Source organism: Cornus florida, unplaced genomic scaffold (assembly GCF_030987335.1).
Source record: "Cornus florida cultivar Cherokee Brave unplaced genomic scaffold, ASM3098733v1 CherokeeBrave_3.0.0_Hap2_Chr08, whole genome shotgun sequence".
Lineage (NCBI taxonomy): Eukaryota > Viridiplantae > Streptophyta > Magnoliopsida > Cornales > Cornaceae > Cornus > Cornus florida.
Window position 1 is genome coordinate 20,651,618 of NW_026775578.1, and position 21,905 is coordinate 20,673,522.

Consider the following 21,905-nt stretch of genomic DNA (forward strand, 5'->3'; position numbering starts at 1 on the left):
CAGGTAAAATCGTACGAGATTCTACGATTCTACCCCCAATTCTACAAATTGAACGATTTTGTTAAGATTTGGATCGATTTTGGATTATAAATCGTAGAATCGTGCGATTCTATGACTCGGAATCAGGATTTTGACAACCATGGCCAAAACTAGACTTATCATCTTTTGAAAAGCTGTCAACTATTCACGGTTGTCCAACTCAATTAATTTCCAGTGTGTTTTTACAAAGTTGTCCTTAAAACGTAGTAGTTTAAAAATTATATAGAATTTTATTTGGTTGTAGTTTTCTAAACACCTTTTTTATAAATAAAAATATTTATATTTATAAAAACTATTTTCTATTTTTTCAAATTTGTGAGAATTGTTTTAGAAAGCTAAATCTTGCCAACAGGTGAGTGGCCTAGTGGCACCAAACTCTTACTTTCCAAAGAGAGGTCAGGAGTTCAAACTTTTATGGAGAACATATGTGTGTGAGTTCCAATTAAGAATATATATATATATATATATATATTGCAAATCCTTTATTTCTAAACTTAATCTCTTTCTCATGTACACACCCAAATTGCATGTTCTCATTTGTTTGGTATAGATAGAAATGGTAGAGGGTGAAATTTGGGAACGGATCCTCTCTAAGGAAATTTATCTCCTAGCATCTCTAAGTATTTTATAGCGCCACATCACCAACTTACCATTCCATCATTAATTTACCAAATTTAATTAATTAACTAATAAATATAGCATCTTTTGGGCTAAAATTTCCAAGATAACAATTACGGCAATTTATCATCGCCCTAAAACTTGCACTTTACTTGTTGGCACTAAAATTTTCAAGATACCAATTACCATTAAGGTTCCCTCTTTCGATTTTCCTCTACTATCATCAATCTTTATTCGCTACAATTTAAGGAATATTTCACAATTTTTTTTGAGTTGAGAAAGTATTTTAAGAACTTGGTACATCAGATAACTCAAAGGTCATCTCATCTGGATTTCTTCTACCTTCCAAAGTTTTATCCACTGCAACAAAGATTTCAGTTTTTTCTGGGTTAATAAATATGGTATCTTTTGGACTAAAAAATGTCGTGGTTCTTTCTCATCCAATTAGTTACCTTGCTACAATTGAATTAGTTTCGGAATTTACAGTTGAAAATAATTTAATTAAGGGTGTGAGTAAAAATCTGAAAATTAGGGTATAATTCTTTTTTTTAGAATTTGTGAATAAGAATATAAATTTCACTGCATCAGACAACTATGAAAAAAAAAATGTTCATTTTACTCTTAAAATTGAATTTGCAAAAAAGTAAAGTAAAAGTTAGTGGGATGGAAAATCGCCCTAATTATTTTCTTTGAAATTTTAGTTCAAAAGATACCATATTTATTAGTTAATTAATTAATTTTGGTAAATTAATGATGGAATGGTAGGTTGGTGATGTGACACTATAACAGCGGTATTATTAAATACTTGGAGATGCTAAAAGAGAAATTTCCTTAGAGATGATCCTTTCCCGTAAAATTTAAGATGAAAAATACAAATGAAGTGATGAACCAACTTATATATATGCATATCAAAATATAAAATAATAATAATAAATAAAATAAAATAAAGAACATGTCAAAAGAACAAAAATAGAATCAAACAAGTCCCGCTTCAAACATTTCTTGATTTGTAGTAGATCTAAAATAAAAATAAAAAATTCCCTCAACAAATTGTTTATAAAAAATCAAAGATTTGATAAAACTTTAATTAAACAATATGGAGATTTGATTGAGACAAAAGATCTCACTTTTGCAATAGTAGAAAGCAAGAAGAAATAGAAATTGCTACTCGCATAAGGATTTTTAAAGATATATATTCTTGTACACAATCTTATGATGACTTTATGACTGTTTAATTGGACAATAAGTCAAATTATTCTTCTTTGATCAAACATTTAAAGATCAGTTGGGCCTCTACAAGAGTAACTTTACCCACCACAAAATATGGCCAAGAGTTTATTTTGATTTTCTAACCGGCTCATGTCCACTTTCATAGGTCAGTTTAAATTATTTAATTAGTCGAAACCCACTTAAAATTAATTGATCAGTTAAATATATTTTTTTTATTGGTATTTATCTAAAGAGATAACTATCACAAATGGTAGATTATTGCAATTGACACGTGTCAAAACTCTTGTTCATATCACCGTCACTAACCATCCAGCCAGAGAGCTTAGAAATATATATATCACTATAATATTAATACTTTCATCCCAAATTAAATGTCGCATTTTGAAAATCATGACTCTAATATCAATGTGCTTGAATTCAAAATGAACAAAACCCTCTATTCAAGAAAAGGTTGCCCTTGGTACATTTGCTCATTAAATTTTAATCCTATGTGGAACTATAACTCTCTTATACAGCTGAAAATAGAAGACCATGAAGCCTTTCAAGATGTCTGGACATCTTGCTATAAATATTATATATATATATATATATATATATACGCGCATCTCTTTTTTTCTCCCTCTCTCTCTCTATATATATTCTCAGTGAGTGTCTCTCTCTATATATATATAATACATACATTATTTCTCAGACAAGCCTTTCCTGCAGCTTAATGCCAAAGTTATGTTCCTATTCCTACAATAGGTTCTAAAATTTGTAAGGAGGAAGCAGCCACTTGGAACCGTCTATAAAGGTAAGGGTGATATAGGGTTTAATATCTCCATCATTTAGCTGCTTCGAGAATTTAGCTCTGCCACCAGCATTGGACCCTGGACCCTTATTCTTGTATTCTCCATAAGTAACTGACCTGCAATTAAGCCCATCATGACCTATTAATTTGTACCAACTAAAGTACAGATATAATATATAGCAGTATACTTGAAAGCAAGAGTTAATGGAGCCGGTACCAACGACAGTGGCCGGGGTTTAAGTCTCATAAGACAATGGAGAGCTTTGGTTCAATTTTTTGAAAAATAAAAATTATAAAAAAAAAAAATTTATTTGGTTCGATTTTTCAAAAACACAATTACAAAAAGCTTATTTTTAAGATAACTAAAGTATATTTGAAAACAAATTTTTGAGAATAGTTTTCATAAAACTAAAATAAGAAGTACTATATAGTTATGAAAGTTTGCAATATTTCAAATGATTGTAACTCCAAGTTTTTCAGTCGTTGAATCATTCATCAGGTGGGTCTCATTACTACATCCAACAATTAGAAACTTTTGCGGAAATAATTGATTCCAAAATTGAAAAATGATAATTGATAGAGTAATTGCATATGCATATATAATACTCCGTATCTAAACAAGGATGTCGGCTCACTTTTCATTTTCCGGGTGGAAGTTATTTGACCATCCTTCGGGCTTGACCGCATCACTCATTTCAGTGTAGGCATATATTACCTTGGAGTAAGGCATCCAAGCTCTGCTTAAGGCAGCATGTTTGCCTGCGCCAGTAACTTTGCAATGGACAAATGAGTAGCCGGCATCTTCTGAATCGGTATGTCTTGCTTGTGCCGTGATCATTGCCATACCGTCACCTTCTATCACATGTAATTCTGTGCTCTGCATCAAAACATTCATTACACTATTAATATAGCAAGCGAACACCAATGTATGTGCAATTTCAAAAAAAAAAAAAAAAACAAATGTCACTTAATACCAACCAAATATAGAGATTTGCCGTTGCCAAAGATGAAATCAACAGTGCCTTCAATGTAGCAGTCCTTGAAGAAATGTTTGCCTTTGTCGTCACAAAGGGTGTCTTGAAATCCAAGGACTTTGCAGTTATAGAATGCCGTCTTGTCGCCGGAGATTCTCAACGCCACAGCCTGTGCATCCTTTTTCTTGCCGTCCGGCCTTGGTGCCGAATTCTGGATACACATACATGCATGCATGTAAATTAATTAAGGAAGAAAAAGCAGACAACATATGACAGTGCTTTATAATATGTATATACAGAGTACAGACCCCAATAATAAGATTAACAGCATTGAAGTAATCAGCTTCAACTGTCAATGAAGCACTGTCCAGAGTTCCTTTCTGGGCTGCTGTATCGCCAAAAATCAAAGTTGGCATATTTTTTTGGTCACCGTACAAGGTGACAAATGGCTTGGCTCGATCAATCTTGATTTTCTCGGTATATGTTCCGGGCCCAATCAACACGACGACTCGTTGAGTGTTGTGATCTGGGATTCTCTTAAGTGCTTCACTCACCGTCCTGAAATCGCCACCTCCATCTTTCCTCACCTTAAGCAGTTTGGAATTGGCCTCGGCCGCCACAAGAGCAGGGTCCAAACTGTCCTTCCGGTCGGTATACGGTTTCACATTGCTCTTAAACCAACTGTCCACTTGGCCCTCATCGGCCGGGATTGTTGTCGTCTCATCGGAGTCATTGTCATCCGAGTCATTATCAATGTCATCGGAATCATTATGAATGACTCCGATGAGACGACACCGGGTGGTGGAAATAATGCTGAAAAGAAGTGCAAGGAGGACAGCAATGTGTGTAATTTTTGCCGCGGCCATGTTCTGTGGTGTTGTGTTTTGCGTGTTGCTTCTTTGAATATATATTTGATGAATTAATGGTTGATTAGTGGAGGGTTAGATACATGTGTTTGTGTGTGTGTATATATATATAAAGGCTATAGACATGAGAGAAGTGAACATGTGATATGGAGTATTCGTCGCCTGTACCCTGCGGTTCTAATTAGATTGTGATATAGATCATGAAGTTACTAAGCATCCCTAAAAGTGGATAAAAAGTTTCAATGGCTAATGCATTATTACATTTACAGCCAGCAACATGTCCCCCAAAATCATATATTTTAAGGAAAAATTAAAAGTCTCTATTTTGGGTCAATGTTGACGAAATTCGTGTTTTTTTTTTTTTTTTTTTTTTTTTTTTTTTTTTTTTCTGAAGGTAAAAAAAATAAATAAATAAAAAAACATGTATAGTTACAGGAACATCTTTTGTGAGCCGTTGTTTTTTTTATTAATCATTTATGCAAGCGGGGAATTTTATTGAATGAATTATGTTAATTGGGTGGATAATATCAATAACATGAGAAATTATTAGATGGCGGAAAAATCGAGGATGCCCTGCAACTAAATGTATTTTTTTTATTTAATTTTTTAATTGTCTAAAAATTTGTGAATGATTAAAACCTACATAATATCTTATTTAACTAACTGCAATGCAATAATTTTTGGTCATGTCCTCCTACCCACGTAATATCTTTCGTTAGCACGTAATATCTTTCGTTAGGATCGTTACATTCACCTTTCTTTTTTTACATTTTTTTTTTTTATGGATTTTACGTTACATTCACTTTCAAGTACAATAAATGATGAGGTGCCAACTATCAAGAAGGCCCATTTTGTTCCTTACCCTATGCCAAGTGCCAAGAAAACCTGTTTTGTAAGACCCATTTTTTTTCCCCACCCGCCAACTGCCAAGAACACCCGTTTTATTCCCCACACCCGCTACTATAAATTGAACATTCATTATAAATGCAAGTGGTCTCTTGGACAACATATATATTTACATTTAATATAATATTTACTTATTATATATAAAAAATGATGGTCATACTCTAAGTCACGGAAAGAGCAGTAGCCGCAAAAATAGGGGTGAAGTTAGAATTGTGAAGTGGATTGAATTAAAAGAAAGAGTAGTATTGCATATGAACCGAAATAAGAGGAAGAGTAGTATTGCATATGGACCGTGTTGTGAACTGATGTACAATAATATTTATAAAAAAAATAAATTGGACTTAGGTTATAACCCAGGTTAGCCTTTCAGTAGCTCTGCTCTTCGCGAAAGCGACAAAATTTAAGTGGAATTTAAGAGCAGGAGTGTGCTCAAAGCGTGTGAGCAGCTATCATTGAGAATAATTGTGTGATTTAAGTCATAACTCTCACTCCCTTTTTCTATCTCAATTTTATACATCTCTTTTGGATATTAGTTTTAATAAATTGTTGGATGGTCTTGCTTTGTTGAACAATCTATTACTAGACAACATATTTTAATTTTATAAGTGGGAAAAGGTTATGTAGATTTAGCATGAGAAGAGGTGAAAAAAGTTCGAGACTTCTACTTGGTTCGGTACAAAGGAAGAAACTTCTTTTCTAATCAACTCTATCAAATGAATGAAATTTATTCTTTCTGTTTTATCTTTCCTCCACATGCATCCCTCTTCCTCCCCCGATAACCTTGCCTAATTGAGTTTTCTTTTGATTTGAGAAATATGAGAACCGAGTCTTTCATGAATCCAATCTAGCTGTGATTCAGTTCATTAGCAATATGAAATAATAAAATTTTAGAATTTGAAAAAACAGAGTAATGCTCTTAAGAACCTTTTCATGGGGAAGAGTTGTAAGCTTTTCTTATTTAACCATTGAATTGGAACAATTTTTTAAGATTTGTGAAAAATAAAATAAATTATTTAATACATCTTTCAATTCAAAAAAAAAAAAAATACTACTCTTCTCATGAAAGATGATCCACTTAGGAGCATCGAGAAAGAGTAATGCATGCTTTCCAAATGGGGTGTACTCACTACTTAGACATCAGCTGTGTTTGGACTTGGCCTTTAGTCTATATATAAATTTTGACGCATATACATGCCATTAGAAATGGCAAGTTAGCCCAATGCTAACAACATATTACAGATAACCCAAGTGCAAACTAAGCCCAAGGACAATATAGCAATATATTAACATGTTAGATTTGAGTCCAATTCTTTGTGAAAAATAATATATTAAAAAAAAAAAAAACCTTGGCTTTGTTGTGATATATAATAACAACTCCTAGAAATATTTGACATATTAATCTATAAAAAGTAAGAAGGTTGAGATTGGTTTGCTAAAGAATCTTTGAAATTTATCTTGAAAATGGTTTTTAGTTTACATCTAAATTGTATTTTAAGTCGAGATTCATCGCAACTATAATTTTTAATTTACATCTAAAAACTATTGGTGTCATAACAAACTTTGAATCTTTGATAAAATTGAAAAGTTTTATGCTTGAAATATTTGTCAAAAAGCATGGTAAGATGCTTTATATTCATTAATCTCATATTCTCATCCACCTGTCTTGGCTTTTTTAATTTTTTTTAAAGCTTTGATAAATAATCATGTTGTTTGATTTCAAAAGACAAAAAACTCAAGAATTTATTATGTCTCGTGTGAATCTTCACTCTCAAATCTCAATTGATTTCAATCTTAAAATGATTTTTACTTTACATCCAAACGGTATTTTAAGCCAAGATTCGTCGCAACTATAATTTTAAATAATTTTTAGTTTACATATAATTAGTGTCATAACAAACTTTGAATCTTTGATAAAATTGAAAAGTTTTATACTTGAACTATTTGTCAAAAAGTATTGTAAAAAGTTTTCATATTCATTAATTTCATATTCTCATCCACATGTCCTGGCTTATTTATTTATTTTTTAGCTTTGATAAATAATCATGTTGCTTGAATTTCAAAAGACAAAAAACTCAAGAATCAATCATGTCTCGTGTGAATCTTCACTCACAAATCTCAATTTATCTTAATCTTATAGTATATTTTGTTAAATTGCAATCCAACCTAGCAACCACCAATTCGTGTTACAGTGCTCGCACGAAAGTCAACATTCGTCACAACTGTCAAACACGTGTGAAAGTCAACATCAAGACTTTCTCTAGACATTCGTGGAAGGTTCCACGTACTCTCTCCGATGAAGCTCCATCCCAGTTGGGTGAGGTGCCTACGTGTCTGCTTCAATTTACACATAACTGTAGATCACGTGTTGACCTTTTAAGCTTCAAAAATGGATGACGGCTCTAATATAACAACCAATCAAATGTTTTCAAGCCCTCAAGCGTGTACAAGAAAGAAATTAAAAAAAATAAAAAAAAAAAGAAAAGAAAAAGAAGAGGTTTGGTGTTACAATTTTGACTGGTTTGAATAATTTAGTTACAATTTTGAATTCGGTACTGCTTCTTTATTATTGAAAAATGTTTTTATTATAAAAATTATATTTAAATGTATTTAATAATTATTAAAAACACTTTTAGTAAAACTCGTTAGAGTTTTTAAATAACGTTAGAATTTGGAACTTTGTTCGGTGAAACATATTTTAGGTAACTCATTTTTATTATATAATTTTGTTATTTTTTATTTTTTAAAAAACAATTACACTCACTCATTAATAAAATTGTTATTAGCAAATAATTGTTATCAAATAAATTAAAAAATAATTTATTTATGAAAAGTACGTATTATAATGTGTCACCGAACACATAACATATTTTTTACTAGCAGTAATTTTTTAACAACTCTATTTTTTTGCGAAGTTTATTAATTAAAGTGCTCCCAAACGAGCTTTAACATTAGTAATATATAAATGTATAAGAGAGACAGTTTTTTTTTTTTTTTTTTTTTAAAAAAAAAAAAAAAAAAAAGGTGTGTAGAAGACTTTTTCAATAAGAATAAAAAGTTATTAATTTTTTACTTATTAAATCCATTTAAAATATTTACTAGTTTTTTTTTATGTGATATAATAGTAAGTTCTTTTTCTTTCCTGTTTTTGTCTTTCTGTGGAATTGATATAGTATATGATGGCTTATTTTTGTTAATGCATCTAATTACTCTTTTAATGTTCATGTTCTCCCTTTTCACACGGCTTATTTTTGTTAATGCATCTAATTACTCTTTTAATGTTCATGTTCTCCCTTTTCACACAAAAATTAAAAATAAAAAAATAAAGAGAAAAAAAAAAAAAAAAAAAAAAAAAAGGAGGAGGAGGACTAGGAGGAGGTAGCAAAAGACATGATTGGTTTAATTTTTTTTAAAATGGGAGAAAAATGCTTTTAAAGAACTTTGTTTGAAAACAATCTTATTTTAACTGATTTTTCAATAAATAGTTTTCAAAAAGTATTAATCAAACAGATTTTTAGAAAGTTTTTTTTTTTAACTCTTTTTCAATTCTCACAAAATTATTCTTAGAAATTTGAACTGAAGACCTGTTCCAAAGAAATAATAGTTTTATCATAATCAAAAACTAAACATTAACCATGTTTTAACAGTAATTTAACCTTTTTAAATTTTATGTTGTACTCATTTTATCGTTCTTGTCTTAAAATTTCATATTATCATTTGTTTAAAAATTCTAAAATGAAAACTAAAATTTGGAAAAAATATATATATAAAATAGAGCGCGCACACGGATTTTTGGTTAGATTTTAGACAAGAATCACCAAAATTTCAAAACAATTCGGACAATTACTACTCCCATTAAATGATTGGGGCCCAATTAGTGGTACTCCACTGCAACATATTATATACCCGGGCGGAGAAAGCTATTTCTCTCTCTCTCTCTCTTACTTTCTCTCTCTAGCTTCGAGTTCCCACCAACTCCATTATTCTAAAGATTGACTGACTCCTTCCTTCTTCCCGTCTTCCTACAAAGCTTTCCAATAATATTTCTCTCTTTCTCTCTCTAAAATCTCTCTCTTTCTCTCTCTACAATGTTGATGCTCATCAACTGCTCACATTGCAAGACGCCGCTACATCTCCCACCGGGGGCCAGGTCCATCCGATGCGCCCTATGCCACGCCGTCACCAACGTCGCCGACCCTCGCGGCGTCGTTCCACCTCCGCCTTACTCCGCCTCTGGCCACCACCACCCTCCTCCCCCCGCCTACCACCACTACCCTCCCCCCCCGGCGGCGGCGGCTCCGTCGCCGTACAACCACGCGCCCCCGGGTCAACCGCCGTCGGTCCACGGCCGCAAGAGGGCTGTGATCTGCGGGATATCGTACCGGAACTCTCGGCACGAGCTCAAAGGTTGCATCAACGACGCCAAGTGCATGAAGTATTTATTGATCAACAAGTTCAAATTTCCTGAATCTTCCATTCTCATGCTTACTGGTAATTCAATTTCTTTTTTCTCTTCAATGTTTAATTCAGCTGCCTATATATATTTATATATGTATATAATTTCTGCTTATATGTTGACTTTCAAATGCTAGTTTGGGATCTGCTATGATGTGGTCTTTAAGAATGGTTACATTTTTATCTCTCATTAGATTTTTTAAATTTGTTGTGACCGAGTTCTTAGTTTGAATCTGTATTTTCCATATTAATCTTGCCTTGTCTGACATTTTTTATGTTCTACATAGTTCTTAAATTATTTCCACAATTGAGAAATTTATTGGCTTAAATGCGTGATCATGAGATATTATTCTTTAGGTTATGTATCTTTGTTTGTTTGTTTAGAAATTCATTTTTCAGTTATTTTCAGAATCATTATTTTCATATTTTGATGGTCAACCCCTCTGATCGCTGATTAGGATATTAGAATCATAGAGGTTGTAACACAATTTTATTATTTTTCCACAATTTGTTGTCTTTTTTGCTCATTTATCTAAGTTTCCTGAATATTTTGTCCTGGTGTCATGTTGTGTCCTGTATTTTGTAATTAGCTGTTCAATGATGCAATGGTTACATGTGACCTTTGAGGTATAAATTCAGAAATGCACATTGGTTTCTGTGTTTATGACTTAATAAATACAGTAGATCTTTTAAGCCTAATTATCTTCTTCTTTTTTCTAAGCTTAATTATCTATTATGTCACAAAGTTTTGGTATATAAGCACCTTTGGTCTGTTATTCCTCTTTCTGCTGTCTCCTGGAGTTCATCTGATAAATGCGCTTAAAAGAAAAAGAAAAGAAGGAGAGATAGGTAAGATTTGAATGTTAGGTCAAAAGGAAAAGGTAAAGAGAAAACAGAACAGAATGGAACAGAAATGACTTGCACGACCAGAGTTTGTAAAATGATTGCAAGTTCACTAGTTTGGCACTAAATTTTGACAAAAAATTATATGCTTTTTCAAATCAGGAGACTGATTAGAAGAAGATTGAATAGATCGACAATCGAGTCTATAATGTGGAAGAGAGGTTCAGAAGAAATTGGAATGATCTGGAATATTAATAAAACCATGTCTGAGTTTCATTGTATAGAATATGAAGCTTCACCACAAAAGGCATACATGATGAACTCAATATTCAATTACTATTAAGATAACTCATGTAAAGCCCCTTTATATAGGCCATAATGACAAATCTCTTTGTAATTCTCCAATAGTTTCAAATTTACAACTAAATAAGACCTATAAAACTCCCTATTATTTTAAATAAAATAATGCTAAAACAACAAGCAGCTAAAGTACTTCAGACTAAATATCTCAGTTTCAAAATGGCTCCCTCGGGTTTTTCCTATGCATTTTTCAACCCCGAAAAGGTCTTTAAGATAATATGTTTCATTAAAATTATTCCTTTTTTTCCAAAATGAATGACTATTACTAACAGCAGTTGTATGATTGCAGCAGGTTTCACTTCACAACATGAACTTTTCTTACAAATCCTTTTGATGTTTATAATGTATTATGCCTGTTGATCTGTTCATGTCAACCAATTCTAATCTCAGTTCTTCTATGAAAGCTATATTTCAGAGGACGAAGTTGATCCATATAGGCGTCCCACAAAACACAACCTTAGAATGGCTATGTTTTGGCTTGTACAAGGTTGTCAGCCTGGAGATTCCCTTGTGTTTCATTTTTCTGGCCATGGTTCACAACAAAGGAACTATACTGGAGATGAGGTAGATGGATATGATGAAACACTTTGTCCCATGGATTTCGAAACACAGGGAATGATTGTCGATGACGAGGTTAATGCGACAATTGTCAAGCCTCTTCCTCGTGGAGTCAAGCTTCATGCAATCATAGATGCTTGCCATAGCGGGACTGTATTAGATTTACCATTCCTTTGTAGAATGGACAGGTTAGTCCTTTCTGGATATTAACTAAATATCCTTTCAAAGGCAAGAAGTACCATTAGGCTTCATCGCCTTTGGTTTTTATTTCCCCTTTTCTTTAACTCACTAAATGTTCTACAGTTGATGTGCATTGTGAAGTATGTATTCTTTGTGGATGTAGGAGTGGACGATATGTATGGGAGGACCATCGCCCTCGATCAGGTGCATGGAAAGGAACAAGTGGTGGGGAGGCCATTTCATTCAGTGGCTGTGATGATGATCAAACTTCTGCTGATACAGCTGTAAAGTTCTCATTAATCTATTAAAATCTTCCTCTTTCATTATCAATTAAAATTTCAAGAATTTTTCATCCATCTAACAATGAAAGATAAATAACCCAAGCTAATGCTTTATCTAGACAGGCTCTATCAAAGGTCACCTCTACCGGCGCAATGACTTATTCTTTCATCCAAGCAATTGAACGCGGACAGGCTACTACATATGGGAATATGCTAAGTTCGATGAGGTCTACCATCCGTAGTACTGACAACGATATTGGGGGTGGTGGTGTTGTGACATCTCTGCTGACTATGCTTTTGACTGGAGGGAGTCTTGGTGTTGGTATGAGACAGGTATGTTTGTTTTTGCTGCCACATAGAACATTTCCATAACAAAAGCTAATGAATTATTTGTGCAGAGTTGCAACCTAAATTGAAGATTAATTTTCTTAAACAACAATTGATAGAGATATGTACACTTCATGCTTCTGCACAAGCATGCTATTGAAAGTTTCGCTTTTATCATATAATAGATGTCGTGCTACAAATGCATAACTCAATAGTAAACACGAGAAATCGAAAGATAGTTGCAAATGCAACCTGGTAGATATGAACATGTAATTTAAGTCCGTGGCATCTATTATTTAGCCACCAACTGTTTTAACACATAATTGTACAAAATTTGGATAGAGGAAGAGGCATGAATTAAGTCTGAGGACAGCCACTTTAAGCAAAAGAAATGAAAATCTTAGGCTTGTGTTCAATCTTTCCTCCCAGCACCCTACGGAGGTGGGGTCAACACTGAATACTGATTTCAATTACATTCATATAGATTATAGAATCACGTTTTAAATTTGACGTGAACTTGTTTCTGTTCACTGAAAACAATTATTGCTACATGCTAAATATGTGAAATGGGGTGGACACGAGTAAATTAGATCTAAAAGTAATTTATTTACTCCGTAATAAAAATCAAAGAACATCAACCATGGTCTACAAAGTTCATAGTAGATTCAAAAATGATTGGCGATGGTACTTATTTTCCCATTCCGAAATTTAAGAGCCAATAATTCCACTCAAATATATGATTCCTATATGTTTCTACTGATCTTTTGAGACTTAATCTCTGATTACTTGCAAAACCTCACAGAATGGGGTTCGGGAGTGAGGGAAAACCAACAAGCATAAACTTGACTCTTGAGAGAATTTCCAACTACATTACTAAAGGGTTATCCAGCTCTTTCTGGTAGCTGGATCAGTTTGTGGTTTGTACCTTCACTTTTCTACTTTAAGGACTTTATCTGGAGAAATGGAAGTGTTGGACTGTTAGTTACTCCATGGATAAAAGAGAATAGCCAAATCTTTTTAGAAAAGTCGTATTGGTGTCTTTCAACTAAAGTTTTGTGTGCATGCTGTGGAGTCAGCGACTTCTACCAAAGCTTCTTCAAGTGGTAACCTGGCTACAGATGCAACTGGATGCATTTCCCAGACAAAAATTAGTAATGATAAATCAGTTGGAAACTTGATATCCGTAAGTGAATAAGTAATTTTTGATGGCATTTTAGAGAAAAGACTAAAATTTACCAATCTTGTGGCACTCTACTTTTTCTACTATACATACTCAACAATGTTGCTACATTTTCTGCAAAGGGCTTAAGGGTTCTCCTGCTCACTGCACATTATATAAACTTCATAGATCATTTATATACCTCATACAAAGCCCATAGATCCCAGCATAAATTTGTATGAGATAATCTGAACAAGCATCCTTGGATATAAATAAAAAAATGAGTGACCACCATGTATTACTTCTGTTTTTTCCTCAGGCAATAGTTTTAAATATTTCAATCAAACATGACAGCACACTTTCATTATTGTAAGGCAAAAATTTAATATTTGCCTTTCTTACTGTTGCAGGAACCTCAGTTGACCGCTAATGAACAATTTGATGTGTATACGAAGCCTTTTTCCCTATAACATTTAAAGCACATCTCCAGCCTTTGGCTTGTATTCTGTTTTGGGAACATAAATTAAATTTGTACAGTTATTGAGAGAAACCATTTCTATCATCAATATGAAGTTCATTGTTCTGCTGTCTACCTGCAAGTCACTATACATGGCTTCAATTCAGACTGATATTGTGTTGCAATTAATAATGGTATTTGATCATTTGAAGGGTTGCTATAGTTAACACTCTCATTTGCATGGTATTATGGAAAATTGGTGAAAATCCTATGTTATTATTTCTCTTGTTAGCTTCTTGCACACAAGGGTTTTACACGTGGATGTACAGCTGTGTAAATCTAACCCTGCTCTGACCCCGCAATAGCTGGAGCCTGGTTCACTAAGTTAGCCTTTTTTTAAGCTTCTTGCTCACAATGGTTTTTACAATTGCTGATACTGATTGCTACTACTGATGTTCAACATACATAAAATATATTGGTATTTCTCATCCACATAAATTATCATAATGCAATTGCATATATATCCTGTGGTTCTGCTATAGACCATAATACAATTCTGCATACAAGAAACATGTATATATAAATATGTTTAGAGTTCAAACTTACTGAATTTTCTGTGGATCCCTTTAGGCACCTACCTCAATGCTACTCCACATTTTTTACTTTTTTCCAGTCTAACACTTCTCCATCCCCATCTTTGGACCTCAACAGCATGCATTGTCTCCTGTACCTTACATTATCTTGCAATGCCATGTCCTCAAATACCTAACACACATAATTACATGAACAATAACAGTTAAACCATAAGATCAGAGTTCTTAAAAATCACACACACAACACACACACAGTAATATTCACCTTCTTCTCCTCTGGGGGAAGTTTGCACCACATCTCACCCAATTTCTTGCTTGTCCCTCCAAATGAAGAAGACTTGGCCGCACCCCAAGTGGTAATCACAAAGAAAGCATAAGAACTGCATGGCCTTACCGGAAGACTGTGTCGTCTGAGCACCCTATCCAAAACATCATTCCCTTTCCCCTTTCCCTTCTTCCTCGACGATATTTTCCTCCATAATTGTAAATTCCCATCTTCTACACTTGATTTCCGAGGACAATATGTCACCGGGGATAAGACCCCGCTTCTCAGTCTCGTGACAATGGTTCCCTTCTTCGTTGCACGACATTCTTCAACAGTTGGGATCGAATCAGTTGCATGGTAAGACGAGTCCCTATGCGCATTTTGATCTTCCTCTTCATGGGTTGTAATGGGAGTCATGTATGATGAAGAACCAGAATTGAGACGAGTTAGATTTTGGGGCGTATCGGTACCGGGACAGTGAAATTGATTCTCGGAATTATGCTTATGGTTGATACTAAATTGCACAGAGAATTGTAAGTTCTCGGTGTCTCCTTGAACTTGAATGGTGTCACCGCTCAAAAAACCAGACAAATGGAGGGGAATAGAAGGCAGAGGAGTAGATGGTGATGGGTTTGGTGACACTTCTACCAAATAATTGTTAGCCATTGAAGCAGAACTTCCAAATAAAAATGTCTCTATTGTCTGGAATTGAGAGGGGAAAAAAAAGAGAGGAAGATTTTGTGTTGGATCAGTGTATTGAAGGCGGTTTATAGGAACAGAGGAATAAACTTACCGTTGCGTCTTTCCTCTAGAAGGCATCTTTTATTATTTTCAGATTAGATAGGGTCCCACGCATTCATGCCTCAAAAAAATAAAATAAAATTGTAATATAATCATTTATATTGAATTTGTTGTGTTATTATTGTCCTAGAAATATTATTCTAGACAGATATGACTTTAACAATTATCTGAATGAGATTATGCAATTGTCAAAGCAATAGCATTCTTACCCACTTTGGATATATCTCAACTGTAACAATTGTTCAATTTCATTGTGTAATAATTGTGCTCAATTATATATATGTGAGTGTGACAATTCTACAAAGATTTTTTGGACAAAAATAAAATGAATGAGTTTTTTTTTTAACAATGCATTCAAAGAGAATTAGATTTGAGTGATATGCGTAATAATACGAGTATCAAATAACACAACTCTTAGACATATAAACACAAAATGGTTTTCATTTTTCTTTTAAAAAGTGGAGAATGAATATAAAATTGATCATATATGTCTTCTATTTCAGTTTTTTTTTTAGTTATTATTATTATTTTTTCTCAGCTTTCACTAAAAATGTACTAGCATTGGACAATTTCTGAGGGCGTGCAATTTGACATGTAGGACAAGGGCGCAAAACAAACATATTTGGGTCCCACACATTGTGACTAGCGGTGACTAGTGGTTGTTTCGTGAACCGGTCCCACGCATTGTGATTTAGCGGTGATAGTGGTTGTTTCCTGAACCGGCCGGTTTGTCGCAGACTGACCCGTTCGACTTGGAATTTCCGACCCACCAATCAGTGGATAAGGATCACTACTACACCTTTTATCTCTCTCTCTCTCTCTCTCTCTCTCTGTGTGTCTCTCTCCCATGGCCGCTTCTGTCAATCTATGCTTCTCGACTCCCCTTCCTCTCTCTTCTCCCTCTCTACCTCCAGCCCAGAGCACTCTGTTTCTCACTCATCACCTTCCACAACTCTCAATCCTTACCCAGACCCGAACCTTGCTCAAAACTCGCGCTACGGGCGGTGACCTCTTGGGCGATTTTGGGGCCAGAGACCCATTTCCGGCAGAGATAGAGAGTAGGTTTGGAGAGAAAGTGTTAGGAAATGGTGACACCGAGCATCGAATTCTAATCCCCAATACCTCTTTTCTCTCTCTTGCCCAACAAGACTGCACTCCTGTATCTCCATTGCAGCCTCCACTGTCACGTGACAATGCTCAGAAGCTGTTAAAGAAGGTGATTTTTGTAATTTATGTAAAACCCATCAATTTTTTATTCTCCGTTTCCAAATTTGTCTCTGAAATTGTAAATGGCTAAATTTGTGGAATTTCATTTATTTATTTCGGTTGGATTTGAATTGTGAGAAGTTGAAGTTGTGTTTTTGTTTTCGAATCACTAAGAAGATGCCCAAGTGGCATATTTGAGGACTCAGTTTCAGTTTCTCTGATACTGCTAGAATTTTTGGTTCTCTTTATCAAAATTTCGTCTCTGAAGTTATGAAGAGCAAAAAATAAAGAGACCCTTTTATTATAGTTTCAGAATGCTACATATACTTAAGGTTTAGAGACTTATCTCAAAAGATATGCAGTTTTAATTCGATGGATTCATTAACTTTGTTGTTCCATTTATCATAAAGTCTTGGTTATCTGTTTTAGTCTTGTAGAGGTTTTATCTTCCTGCGATGCTAGTGATAGGAAATGTGGAGGTGATAATATTGTACATCTTACCCCAGCTTCGCGGCTATATATTCATATTGTTGCATTTTCTCACTTATTCACTGTAAACTTTCTGTAGTTGTGTGTCATTTTTCATCGTAATGAAATTCCTGCAACTCTGTGGACTTAGCCCAGGTTTTGGGAGAACCTCGTATATATGTGTGTTTATGCTTGTGTTCTTGTTCCATCTTTCTGTTAATTTTTGCAACAGCTAGCTATTAGCAACATTGGTGACTGATTATCACACTTGTTTCATATTTATTTCTGTGTTCTAAAATTTCACATCAGAAGCACATGAAATGGCGAAATTGGTGCTCTTTTTTTAATTTTTTATTGTTTGTTACAGAGAGCTGTTTGATAGACTTTTGAGTTATATGGATTGTATACGTGGGAAGAAAGAAAAAATTCACATCACATCTCAACTTTTGTAGCATCAACACTCTTGCACTGTCATATATTAGAGTATGAAGGTGTTCACAAGGTGAATTGCGCTAAAAACAATTTTATGGAATCAATCAAATGAAGCAAATTTCCGAATTGAATTCCCCCCTTGTTTCTGAACTTTTTGAGTGCCTATCTAGAGTCCTCATATAGTTTTGAGATGGGAAATTTTCTATTTGTGTGCGCTGTTCCTCTTACTTTTAAATTTTCACTGTAGGTTGTTGGCTGGAGATTGTTAGATGAAGAAGGGGGACTTAAACTACAATGTTTGTGGAGATTGAGAGATTTCAAATGTGGGGTTGAACTCATCAACAGGATTTACACAGTTGTGGAGGCTGCAGGGCACTTACCAAATCTTCACCTGGAGCAGCCTAATCAAGTTAGAGCTGAGCTATGGACTGCTTCTATCGGTTAGCAAAATTTCTGGAAATTTTTTGTTGATTGTTTCTTTCTTCACTGGTTCTTTTATATCAGAAGTGGATTTTGGGAATGAATATGCTTAGTGCCTATTATAAATTGATCAAGTCAGACTCAAATTTCAGAATAGTGACTTCTCAAACCACTACTACCCCTCTAAGGAAAAGAAGATATAAAACAAAAATAAAAAAGAAAGAATGAAATAATCTCTCTATATAGGTAAGCTCCTGCTAGATTATATATCTAATATGTCTGCATAAGCCTTCTCTCCAAGTTCCGACTTGAAAATGAGAAGTAAATGATTATTTTTCAGTTCTATTTACATTTTATTTCCGAGAAAAACTTTCCTTATCTTGTTTTTATCAAAGAAAATATTTTGGTCCTGAGTCTTCTGGCATGATCAATAATGAATTTTTGTGGTAGAATTACAAATTTTGAGTTGAATGTTATGAACTTCAAGTTAATTGATGAGTTTGTGAGGTTTCAAATAGTCCATCATGCATCCTCCTTAAAAGCTAGCAATGTGTTGGAACGGTATCCTATCCGTAAATCTACAATGTTAGATGACCAAGTTTCCACTGTTTTTCATGTTCTTATAGTTTTTAAAGCTTAGTGTAACCTGTATATGGCCATGTCTTGAAGTTTGACAGAGCAGTCTATGCATTAAAACAAGTAGTAGAAATTGCAGTCTATGCATTAAAACAAGTATTACTGTTATTAGATGTTCCAGAATTTTTAATCATTTTTTATACTTCCTTTGGCCATACCACTCTTTAATATTGCTTTGTGAAGTTTTCGATTAAAATTTTTCATTGTGCAACCTAACTTAGTTGCAATCTATTTACATGACCGCAAAAGTGTTTTTATTTTTGCAGGAGGTTTGAGTATGAATGATTTTATCGTTGCCGCAAAAATCGACGAGATAAAAACATCAGATCTTGTCCCCAAGAAAAGGGTTTGGGCATAATTGGAGCACTGTACTGTTTTCTTGAAGAAACCAAAAGATCTGTCTGCTCATTCGGTCTTCTCTGACAACTAAAAAGAAACTCATGTTGCTACAGTTCAAAAAAACATATTCTACTTGGTCCATATATTATGCTTTTTTAATCCTTGTGTATAGAAATCATTCCCTATCATTTGTCATTTGTTTTTATTACCAGAAAAGAGTTTGGGGATGATGTAACTAACACAAAGATCAATATGATTCTTCTGAAGTACTCTTTAGCAAAAGATAATTGAAAAGGTTAATGTTGCTATTGAATTACACAAGTTTTTATCTTTCTCCATTACTTATTTAATACTAGTTTATATACATCATTTATTGATTTCTTGATGTTGTACAGATGACTATTTGATTACTGTTTGCATCATAATTAGGTTAGATTTTAGCCGACTCATCCATGCATTTTTTAATGTACGAAACAAGATTAATTATATTCGTTGCAACAGTCCCGAACGACTCACTAGGGGACTATTATTGAGTATTTTTATAACGAAATTTGAATAATTCCTATAGCAATTTAAAAAATGATACATCATTATCTGAGAAAACTTGAATCTTATATTTTTTTTTTTTTTGTCATTTCAGTCTCTTGTCAAGAAAAAATAATAATAATAAAAAAGTTTCCAATCTTTTCATAGCTGTTCAGAGCACGGTGACGACATTACTTCCCATATTTAGAGGTATTTAGAGGAAAAAAAACCAATTAATGGATGGAAACAACCACTAGCACCGCTAAATCACACCAAATCAGGCCAAACAAATTATATTTTCATTAAATTTAAGTTCCACAAACTCACTCAGACGTATAACCCTACCACAATTAAAAGGAGGGTGCAATTCAGATTCTGAATCAAGAAAAAAGTCTACAATACCACATGATATTCATCTTAATAAATTCTTTTCATTTTTTTTTTTTTTTTTTTCTTTTTGGAGAGCAATGGGTTTCCTAAAGAAATGGAGGGCAAGTGGCAACATACTCCTACACTAATGTAAATTTGATCCTAAATCAAGAAGGCTCCGCTGTCACCATAAAAAATATTTGGCAGCAACACTGTTTCAATGCTCTCTCGTATTTCTTCTTGATTCTGGATGAGTTGTTTGGCAAAATCGTTCAACCAATCGTTACAGTCTTCTGGTTGCAAGAGAATTGGTTCCGGTTCGATTTCTTCTGTGATCAAGTTGCAATCTTCTCGTTGCATGACCGTTACTTTGGGTTCAATTTCTTCTTTGATCAAGTTGCGGTTTTCTGCTTCTATTATTACTTCGGGTTCAATTGTTGCTTTGATTATGTTATATTGCATTACTGATACTTCGGGTTTGACGGCTTCTATGACCGCGTTGCAGGTCTCTGTTGGTCACATTACTATTAGTGTCACTTCCATTGCACCTTCTTCTTCTTTCTGTTTTTGTCGTTTAATTCGGGAAATTACATAATCTTTTACCTGAATACCATACCAAATCAAATAAAAAAAATTAGAGTTTGAAAAACTAAACATAGTATAAAAAATAATAAATAATAATAAAAAAAATCAACAACTATGTATGTGTGCATTTGGAAAACTAAACATATATATATGTACGTACTTTTGCTCTTTCCAGATTGGTGCCGCTAAGATTGTATTCAGTCATGCTCCATCCACTCCTCTTAGGATCAGACTTGACATTATATGTAAAATTTCTCTTCATTCCTATCACTTTTTCTTTTCCTTCTTCTTCATTACCAGTACTACCATTTTTTATATCTTTAGGCTTGTCTTGGCCCTTCCAATTACCAATCCTCGTCACACGATTAATCCTTGAGCCCTTTTCGTGCTTCTTCTTCAACTTAGTGAAGAAATAAAGAATCTTCTCTTTCGATCCCTGAAAAAGCTCCGTCGGTTCTTTGCTGTAAAAGTCAAATACGTCATTCACAACACCCTGACATGGCAATGATACTTCATTAGCCTTGCACAAAAGATAGTGAATCAATTCTTCGTCAGTGGGCTGAAACTTATAACCGCATGGAATCTTGGTAACGGGAGAGGCTTCCATGTTTAACCTTTTAAGAAATTTCTTGAATTTTTTTGAGTTTTCTTTGGAAACAAAAGAAAGATGAGAAAATAATGAGGGGTCAGGAGAGATTATACATATATATATATGTTAAAAGATGGAGTTGTACTTGGACTATGACTAATGTGTTGCCAACTATAAGACGCGGGATCAGATTTGGAAACTTGGGCAAGCATGAAAAAAACTTCACCGATTAGGAAACTTACAAATTTACACTTAATGTACAAGTTTTATTTTATTTTATTTAATCCCACTTTGAAGCTTCACGGATTAGGAAACTTACCAATTAACTCTAAGTGGGATTAAATGAATTTTTTTAATCTATATCCAATTTGATTATTATTATTATTATTATTATTAATCAGTTTGCTTTTGAGCCAATTCATTCATAACATGGGATAAATAATAATAATAATAATAATAATTAACACTGTTTCAATCAATTCTGAATACTGTATAATTTATTTATCCAATTATGCAAGTTATTCGTATATTTGTCAACGGAATCCATCAAATTCATATATGATTTGTTAAATTAATAAATTATCAAATTCAGGTTGTCAACATGTTATCGAATTGAATGTTTCAATTCATATTTTAT

The 21,905-nt window shown here is 33.6% G+C and overlaps 5 protein-coding genes across 6 annotated transcripts; 2 read left to right on the forward strand and 3 right to left on the reverse strand.

Annotated features, from left to right (window-relative positions):
• Nucleotides 1–2,348: 2,348 nt before the first annotated feature.
• Nucleotides 2,349–4,517, reverse strand: LOC132269840 (pectinesterase 1-like). Its single transcript, XM_059771075.1, has 4 exons — nt 3,960–4,517; nt 3,656–3,862; nt 3,313–3,554; nt 2,349–2,794 (listed from the first exon to the last, which is right to left on the reverse strand). Exons 1-4 carry the CDS (start codon nt 4,515–4,517, stop codon nt 2,635–2,637), a joined length of 1,167 nt encoding a protein of 388 aa, XP_059627058.1. The 3' UTR covers nt 2,349–2,634.
• Nucleotides 4,518–9,344: 4,827 nt separating this feature from the next.
• On the forward strand, nt 9,345–14,267 carry LOC132270668 (metacaspase-1-like). Of its 2 annotated transcripts, XM_059771852.1 has the most exons (5): nt 9,348–9,911; nt 11,494–11,824; nt 11,980–12,100; nt 12,221–12,430; nt 13,994–14,267. In XM_059771852.1, the coding sequence occupies exons 1-5, from the start codon at nt 9,509–9,511 to the stop codon at nt 14,051–14,053; spliced, it is 1,125 nt and encodes a 374-aa protein (XP_059627835.1). In that variant the 5' UTR covers nt 9,348–9,508; the 3' UTR covers nt 14,054–14,267. The 2 variants fall into 2 exon arrangements, with proteins under 2 accessions (XP_059627836.1, XP_059627835.1); XM_059771853.1 differs by lacking the exon at nt 13,994–14,267 and having other exon boundaries at nt 9,345–9,911; nt 12,217–12,413.
• A 174-nt stretch (nt 14,268–14,441) lies between these two features.
• On the reverse strand, nt 14,442–15,737 carry LOC132270669 (uncharacterized). Its single transcript, XM_059771854.1, has 2 exons — nt 14,899–15,737; nt 14,442–14,805 (listed from the first exon to the last, which is right to left on the reverse strand). The coding sequence occupies exons 1-2, from the start codon at nt 15,562–15,564 to the stop codon at nt 14,686–14,688; spliced, it is 786 nt and encodes a 261-aa protein (XP_059627837.1). The 5' UTR covers nt 15,565–15,737; the 3' UTR covers nt 14,442–14,685.
• Nucleotides 15,738–16,493: 756 nt separating this feature from the next.
• On the forward strand, nt 16,494–19,521 carry LOC132270670 (probable pterin-4-alpha-carbinolamine dehydratase, chloroplastic). The gene is made up of 3 exons (XM_059771855.1): nt 16,494–16,915; nt 18,053–18,245; nt 19,128–19,521. The coding sequence occupies exons 1-3, from the start codon at nt 16,547–16,549 to the stop codon at nt 19,217–19,219; spliced, it is 654 nt and encodes a 217-aa protein (XP_059627838.1). The 5' UTR covers nt 16,494–16,546; the 3' UTR covers nt 19,220–19,521.
• A 735-nt stretch (nt 19,522–20,256) lies between these two features.
• On the reverse strand, nt 20,257–21,286 carry LOC132269841 (NAC domain-containing protein 78-like). The gene is made up of 2 exons (XM_059771076.1): nt 20,836–21,286; nt 20,257–20,603 (listed from the first exon to the last, which is right to left on the reverse strand). Exons 1-2 carry the CDS (start codon nt 21,284–21,286, stop codon nt 20,257–20,259), a joined length of 798 nt encoding a protein of 265 aa, XP_059627059.1.
• Nucleotides 21,287–21,905: the final 619 nt, after the last annotated feature.